This window comes from Gobio gobio (assembly GCF_949357685.1).
Source record: "Gobio gobio genome assembly, chromosome: 6".
In the NCBI taxonomy this organism is placed as follows: Eukaryota; Metazoa; Chordata; class Actinopteri; order Cypriniformes; family Gobionidae; genus Gobio; species Gobio gobio.
Window position 1 is genome coordinate 202,501 of NC_137102.1, and position 8,752 is coordinate 211,252.

General features: G+C 42.6%; 1 protein-coding gene across 2 annotated transcripts in view; it reads left to right on the forward strand.

The window, feature by feature from the left end:
- The window catches only part of LOC307127678 (stonustoxin subunit alpha-like), a 37,457-nt gene extending 31,716 nt beyond the window's left edge, over positions 1-5,741 (forward strand). For both annotated transcript variants that reach the window (XM_079819074.1, XM_079819073.1), the window contains 2 exons: positions 1,291-1,326; positions 4,992-5,741. In XM_079819074.1, coding sequence (XP_079675200.1) covers positions 1,291-1,326; positions 4,992-5,527 — 572 coding nt within the window. In that variant the 3' untranslated portion in view covers positions 5,528-5,741. The remainder of the gene's footprint in view (positions 1-1,290; positions 1,327-4,991) is intronic.
- Positions 5,742-8,752: the final 3,011 nt, after the last annotated feature.

The window sequence follows — 8,752 nt, forward strand, 5'->3', positions numbered from 1 at the left end:
AACTGGATTCCTCCAGGTCTATTTTCATATATTTTTACATGAAATAATACAACATTCTGTGCAGTGCAAATAATTTTTGAGGCATTTCAACTATTATAATTTTTTATCTGTTTGAGAAATATCAACTCTGATATCAGCTTTTTATTAGAGTCCCAAGTGTCTTCTTTCCAAAGATACCTTAATTGTGCCTGTAGCACACTGTTCTCAGGAGCTATAATTGTTTTAATTCAGGTAGGTCGTTTTCAGCTGTGAGCCCCAAAGTGGGGGTGCAGCTTAACAGGATGATATACACACAGTACAGAGTTACTACACACAGTACAGAGTTATACACACAGTACAGAGTTACTACACACAGTACAGAGTTACTACACACTATTCTCTGTGGTCAGTTTTGGGTTATTGGCTTAAAGCACGTTTCGCCCGTTCAAGTCTATGAACGGTGACTTTAATAGACACTATTCATAACAATGCATTTGTGAACATTGAGGACATAATATTAGCTATCACATAATACAGTCAAATGGGAAATATTTTGCAAAACAGTTACACATTTATTAATATATTTTCAAAATGAAAAAGATAAAGGTGCAGTGTGTAGTATTTATGAGGATCTATTGACAGAAATGCAATATAATATGCAGAACTATGTGTTCAGTGGTGTATAAAGACCTTACATGTGTGTTTTTATTGCCTTAGAATGAGCCGTTTCTATCCACACACACACGCTGGTCCGCTGTGTCACAGACTGTTCTGTCCCTATTCAGTCTAGGGTTAAAGGAACTTGTAATAAGACTGGTGTGATGTGTGGAGGCAGCAATGTTCAGTTCCCAACACCAATGCTTTAACAAAAACACTGAAAACAACTGAAAACAAATATAGGAGGATTGAGGCTTCGAGGCCAAAACAACAAACATAAACCCTCTAAATACTATTAGGAAGACACAAACTAAACTACAAAAGAAAACAAAAGTACAATACAAATACACCGACTCTAGCAAACCTAAACAGGAGAACACAGAATATAAAGAAAATGGCCCGCCTCTCTACTAATCCTTTCCCCAAGAATGAACAATATAAACTTGGTAAATAAAAGACCATAACAAAAGTAAATATAAACAGATAATAACACACACACCCCCACACAGACCCCACACAACCAGCAGGAAACAGCAGGAACATTTCTCTAAATATCTTCTGTAATGGAGGATTTCTGCATGTGTTAGCAATGGATGCAGGGTCAGTTTCTCTAGTTATGATAATCACACTCTTCATGTCTGTTGATTTCCACAGACCCTGATCCCAAGACCAGAGACGACTTCCTGCACTGTAAGAACACAAGCAGAGAAACTCATGAGTGTGTGTTCATGAGTGTGTGTTCATGAGTTGTGTGTTCATGAGTGTGTTCATGAGTGTGTGTTCATGAGTGTGTGTTCATGAGTGTGTTCATGAGTGTGTTCAAGAGTGTGTGTTCATGAGTGTGTGTTCATGAGTGCGTGTTCATGAGTGTGTTCATGAGTTATGTGTTCATGAGTGTGTGTTCATGAGTGTGTGTTCATGAGTGTGTTCATGAGTGTGTTCAAGAGTGTGTGTTCATGAGTGTGTGTTCATGAGTTTGTTAAACAGGAAAATAATGCAGCATAATTTTATTCAGCCATTCTGGAGAAAACGGTGATGTCATCAGTTCATTTAAATTATCATACAGTGACAGTGTGGGCTTTAGATCAGTAATTTAGTTTATATTGTTAATTTAGTTTAATAATTAGATTTATTTGGATATTTAGTTGACAAATTTAGAAAAAGAATTTTGTGTCCCCAACTGAGCACGCCAAGCCAGAGGCAACAGTGGCAAGGAAACCAAAACCCCATCAGGAGCAGAATGGACGAAAATAAACCTTGGAGAAACCAGGCTCAGTCGGGGTGCCAGTTCTCCTCTGGCCAATCAACAAACAGCGTATTATTATTATTATTATTATTATTATTATTATTATTATTATTCTGGCCGCTTTACAGGTCAGAGGTCATAATAGATCGAAATATTCGAAGGACCGGAGGCAACACGCTGGAGACGGGTTTATTGAGGATGATGTGGACTAAATAATTATTAAAGTGCAATATTGGAACAATCGGAGTCATCACGCTGGAGACGGGTTTATTGAGGATGCCGTGTCGATGAGGCAGTTTTAGGGGGAGTCTAATCACGGTCTCTCAGACACTTCGGGGTCCTGTGTTGGTCTTCTCTGGGCGCAGGTCCAGCATCTGATCTGGATACGGCCCGGATCCGGCTGACTGCAGTAAACCTCGGGATAAACAGAGAGACTATCATTAGCGTAGATGCCATTCTTCTGATGATGTCACGAGTACATCAGGTGTTATGGGAAGTGTTCCCGGTTCCTGCTGACCTAGTTAATGCTGCCTAACAATCATTTCATTGAGAAAGTGTTTTATGTGTATGCCACAGTAAAGAGATGTGTTTTTAGTCTAGATTTAAACTGACAGAGTGTGTCTGCTTCCCCAACAATGCTAGGAAGACTGTTCCAGAGTTTAGGAGCTAAATAGGAAAAGGATTGACCGCCTGCAGTTGATTTGGATATTCTCGGTATGATCAACTGGCCAGAGTTTAGAGAGCGCAGTAGACGTGATGGAGGATAATGTGTTAAGAGCTCGCTCAAGTGCTGGAGATAAACCATTTAGTGCTTTGTAAGTAATAAGCAAGATTTTAAAATGTATGCAATGTTTAATAGGGAGCCAGTGCAGTGTTGACAGAACTGGGCTAATATGGTCACACTTCCTTGTTCTAGTAAGAACTGGAGCTGCTGCATTTTGGACCAGCTGGAGTTTATTTATTAAGCGAGCAGGGCAACCACCCAGTAGAGCATTACAATAATCTACAGCTCATGAATGCATCAACTAACTGTTCAGCATTTTGCATTGAGAGCATGAGCCGTAATTTAGATATATTTTTAAGATGGTGGAATGCAGTTTTACAGATGCTAGAAACGTGGCTTTCAAACGAAAGATTGGTATCAAAGAGCACACCCAGGTTCCTCACTGACCACAAGCACTGGACAGAGCAGCCATCAAGTGTTAGACAGTATTCTAGGTTACTACTTGTGGAGCTTTTTTGTCCAATAATTAAAAATTCATTTTTTTCTGAATTGAGTTGCATGAAATTACCGGTCATCCAATGTTTTATGCCAGCTATGCATTCCATTAATCTTGTGAATTGGTAAGTTTCTTCAGGGTGTGAAGAAATATAGAGCTTAGTATCGTCAGCATAACAATAAAAACTAATGCCATGCTTCCTAATGATATCTCCCAGTGGTAGCATGTACAGGGTGAAGAGCAGCGGTCCTAGCACTGAGCCCTGCGGTACTCCATACTGAACATGTTTGGAACTAAACTTCTGAGTAATACTGAAGATATTATTATAAATTACAGCAACCCCTCCCCCTTTACCTTTCAGACGCGGCTCATGTTTATAACAATAATCTTGGGGGGTGGACTCATTTAAAGTAATGTAGTCGTCAGGTTTTAGCCAGGTTTCTGTCAAACACAGCACATCTAGATTATTATCTTTAATAATATCATTAACAATAAGCGCTTTTGGGGAAAGGGATCTAATATTCAGCAACCCAAGCTTTATCAATTGTTCATCTGTAATATATCTTTTGTTTATTTGTTTGGACATCAATTAAATTTTAACTGTTGAATGGTTTTGATGTTTTCTTGTATTTACTAATTCGGGGAACAGACACAGTCTCTATATGATAATTTCTCGGTGAAAGAGTCTCTATGTGCTGGGATTTATCTGACTCCGGTGACGTGAGACAGCTAGCAGACGGTTGGTTTAGCCAGTTTGTCTGCTTCCTGACCTGGGCCCTAGTGAGTCAAGGTTTAGCTCTAAGACTATGTGCCAAATTACTAGAGAGAAGAGCGGAACCACCCCAGGAGGGATGGATGCCATCCTTCTTCAACAGGTCAGGTCTGCCCCACAAACTTTTCCAATTGTCTATGAACCCTATGTTATTTTGCAGACACCACTTAGACAACCAGCCATTGAGTGATGATAGTCTGCTAACTATCTCATCACTCCTTCTAACGGCTTCTTCTTACTTTTAACAGGGAGCGGACCAGAACAATAAACAGCCTCTGACATCGTACTAGCGAGTTCACACACCTCTTTAATGTTAATTTTGGTGATCTCCGACTGGCGAAGTTGAACATCATTAGTGCCGACGTGAATAATAATCTTAGAGAATTTACGATTAGCTTTAGCCAGCACTTTTAAATTTGCTTTGATGTCAGGCGCTCTGGCTTCCGGTAAACATGTGACTATGGTGGCTGGTATCTTCATGTTCCGTGTAATAGAATCGCCAATGACTAGGGCACTTTCAACAGGACACTCAGTGGGTGCTTCACTGAGAGGGGAGAACCAGTTTGATGTTCTAAGAGCGGTTCTTTGATCCGCGACAATCCCGCCTTACTGTCACCCAGTTGCCCTGCTGAGCGGGCCCTGCAGCCGGAACCGAAGAATGTACAGAGTTCATTAAGCTATTCGCATCCAGTGTCTAAAGCTGTTACATCCTCACTACTCTCATGAGTGTGTGTTCATGAGTGTGTGTTCATGAGTGTGTGTTCATGAGTGTGTTCATGAGTGTGTGTTCATGAGTGTGTTCATGAGTGTGTGTTCATGAGTGTGTGTTCATGAGTGTGTGTTCATGAGTGTATTCATGAGTGTGTTCATGAGTGTGTGTTCATGAGTGTGTGTTCATGAGTGTATTCATGAGTGTGTTCATGAGTGTGTGTTCATGAGTGTGTTCATGTTCTTCCTGGAGAAGAGGAAAGAAACATGTCAGAAGAGTTTTAGAGTTGATCGTGTGAATGATGATTAATCTAAACTGAGACACTGATGATATTTTGAACATGAAGAGTTCAGCTACATTACAAGATCAGATTCATAATCGCTCATTCTGTGTGTTTCTCTCCATCAGACTCTCTTCGGCTGACTCCAGACCTGAACACACTGCATAAACTCCTCCGTCTGTCTGAGGGGAAGAGAGAGATTACACACACTGCCATAGATCAGTCCTATCCTGATCATCCTGACAGATTTGATCAGTATCATCAGGTGTTGTGTAATGAGAGTGTGAGTGGACGCTCTTACTGGGAGGTTGAGTGGAGTGGGTATGCGCATATATCAGTGTCATATCAGAGCATCTGCAGGAAGGCACGGGATATTGAGTGTGTGTTTGGAGGTAATGATCACTCCTGGAGTTTGGAGTGCACTGCTGGCAGATACACATTCTGGCACAAAAGCATATGGACTGCTCTCCCTGTGAAGCCCATCAGCAGCAGCTCTGGCTATAATAGAGTAGGAGTGTATGTGGATCCCAGAGCAGGAACTCTGTCCTTCTACAGCGTCTCTGGAGACACAATGAGCCTCATGCACACAGTCCAGACCACATTCACTCAGCCGCTCTATCCTGGGTTTAGGGTTGGTCCTTTATCTTCAGTGAAACTGTTGTGATGAATCAGGAGAGACTGATGAGAGTTTCTTCCCATAATGCTTTGAGCTCATGATAAATCAGTGACAGTGAGACGTTATAGAGTCTCTTCATTACATTAATACTACAGCTGAACTCCTGTCACTGAAACAACATGTGTGTGTGTGTGTAATAAAACCTCATACAGACAAGATCAGTGTGTGTGTGTGTGTGTGTGTAATAAACTCTCATACAGACAAGATCAGTGTGTGTGTGTGTGTGTGAGGTCCAGCTAAACACAGAATGTCCTCAAAATCAAGGGTTAGTTAGGTGTTTGAGTGTGTGTGTGTGTGTGTGTGTGTGTGTGTGGGAGAGAGAGGTCCAGCTAAACACAGAATGTCCTCATAATCAAGGGTTAGTTAGGCGTTCGAGTGTTTCAGTGTGTGTGTGTGTGTGTGTGTGTGTGTGGGCATGTTTTTGTGAAATATCAGGACACAAATGTGTATAATGACATGGGTATGACATAGGTATTACAAAAAGAGGGTGAAATATGAGGACGTTCCCCATGTCCTCACTTTTCAAAATGCTTATATTTCACACAGAATGAGGTTTTTTTCACAGAAAGTAAACTGCACAGTCTCCTGTAAGGGGTAAGTTTAGGGGCAGGGGCAGTGTGTGTGTGTGTGTGTGTGTGTGATGGGTAGGTTTAGGGGCAGTGTAGGGGGATAGAAAATACGGTTTGTATGGTATAAAAACCATTACGCCTATGGAAAGTCCCCACATTTCACAAAAAACACCCCTGTGTGTGTAAGTGTGTGTAAGTGTGTGTGTGTGTGTGTGTGTGTGAGTGTCATTGCCGGGCCGAGTGTCCTGGTTTTCAGTAATCAAAATATGGTCAACCTATGATAGACGTGATGGAGGATAATGTGTTAAGAGCTCGCTCAAGTACTGGAGATAAACCATTTAGTGCTTTGTAAGTAATAAGCAAGATTTTAAAATGTATGCGATGTTTAATAGGCAGCCAGTGCAGTGTTGACAGAACTGGGCTAATATGGTCACACTTCCTGGTTCTAGTAAGAACTGGAGCTGCTGCGTTTTGGACCAGCTGGAGTTTATTTATTAGGCGAGCAGGGCAACCACCCAGTAGAGCATTACAATAATCTACAGCTCATGAACGACTCAACTCACTGTTCAGCATTTTACATTGAGAGCATGAGCCGTAATTTAGAGATATTTTTAAGATGGTAGAATGCAGTTTTACAGATGCTAGAAACGTGGCTTTCAAACGAAAGATTGGTATCAAAGAGCACACCCAGGTTCCTCACTGACGACGAAGACTTGACAGAGCAGCCATCAAGTGTTAGACAGTATTCTAGGGCACTACTTGTGGAGCTTTTGTGTCCAATTATTAAATTACTGGTCATCCAATGTTTTATATCAGCTCTGCATTCCATTAATTTTGTGAATTGGTGAGTTTGGTCATGGCGTGAAGAAATATAGAGCTGAGTATCGTCAGCCTAACAATGAAAAGTTGTTTGGAGCATGAGGAAAAGGAGGATACATTTGAGGAATATATGCTTGTGCTTGCTGGAGCTGCCGGCCACTGGAAAGGAGAAGAAGTGTTAGCGAAAGTTGGCAGAGACTGATGGTAACTTAGCGCTTGGGCTGCTAGCAAGCTTGCGCTAGCATTTGCGAAGGGAGCTGGAGGCCACTGCAAATGAAAAGGGTTAGTACCTGGGGGAGGAACAAACTGGGAGGCTGAAGGCAGGCCGGTGGTCCCAGTTACAAACGCTGTTGCGGCCCGAGAAGCCACGGTGCGAGGTTGGCCCTCTGTTGAAAGCAGGTGTGGCCTTGACGCGGTGGAGTCAGGGACACGTCCCAGGCTTGCTGAAGGCCTGTTGTTGCGGCTCGTCGCTCGAATCGATCTTGTACGGAGAGGAGAAGGTGTCGAGTGAGGTGAATCCTGAGCCCTGCGTGCTCTATTCTGCCTGTTGGCCGTTTTGGGAGCAGGAGTGGATTTAGGGGAGCGGTAGTCTGGCTGCAAGCTGACATGAAGGTTGTACAGTTCCACTTTGTTTAATTTCCGCGAGAACTGCACGTCGGAGTTTGCCAGCGCTTGCCTCAGACCTACTACCATCCACTTCCCGATAGCTGGGATCGTCGGGATGGCCGAGCTATAAGAGGACACCGGGGAGAAAGTTGGCTGTCTCGCCGGTGGAGGCGAGGGTTGGCCTCGGCGTCTTGGTGAGCGTGAGGCTGATCGAACAGGCTGGCGGCCGCACTGAGAAGCCTGGAGCTCGGGTGCGATGTCCAGCGGCGGAGAAGTGGGCCTAGGGCCGGCAGATTGCAGCGGAGGGTCCCGAGGAGAGCTGATTTCATCATCAGAGGAGGATGACTGGAGTTGCGACATGGTAGCAGACGGTCAGACCAAAAATGCTAAGAAACTGTCAACGAAAGAAAGTAAATCAGCTGTATATATATATATGCACACCTCCTATTGTTGATTAACTGATTAGTTTAATGTGCTCCACTTGTGTTTAATTAGGTTTAATTGTCTGTACGTGCTTCTCCCGAAATTTGTTAATAAAACATCACTAAATAAAGCCTTGGTTTGATTTTCCAAATGGGTAGCCTTGCCTTGAAAGGGTTCACATGGGACAAAACAACAAAAGAACCCATGCTAAAACATGCTGTAATATCTATGAGATGCAAGAGAGAAACAGTGTAACCACCCAAAGTTTGGTTACTGTTTTTTTTGTAGTACCACTACTCTGCAGTAGGGGGCTCTATGGGTCATACTCCTTTGTATATAGCTATGTGGGAGAAGAAGTCAGGTTATGGTGTGGAGAGGGAAGTATGGTTCTTCTCTCCTAGTTCACCCAATCTGTTAAGAGTCCAGGTTGAGAAACTATTGTTTCAAGCTCAATCATGTAAGTGTTTATCTTTGTCTGATTTATGTCATCTGTGGTTATTTCTTGTGTAAGCTGTATTTAGTTTGTTGGGTTTTATGGTTGTTGTTTGTTTTGAAGCCAGCGTGCTAATGCTAGTTTGTATGTTTTGTTTGTAGAAGGACTTTTTGAGTATCATCTATTGTCCTTTTGTCAATGGGGCTCAAGATTGAAGTTCGAATAGGGACATGAATTCCAAATGGACAGGGGCATCCAAGCCCAACTGCATTCAATTGGGATTTGGAGCCATTGTGGATGGTTACTAATTGCAGCTTCACCTCTGTCACGGGACTAATATTCTATTCCTCTCCATCACTGCAA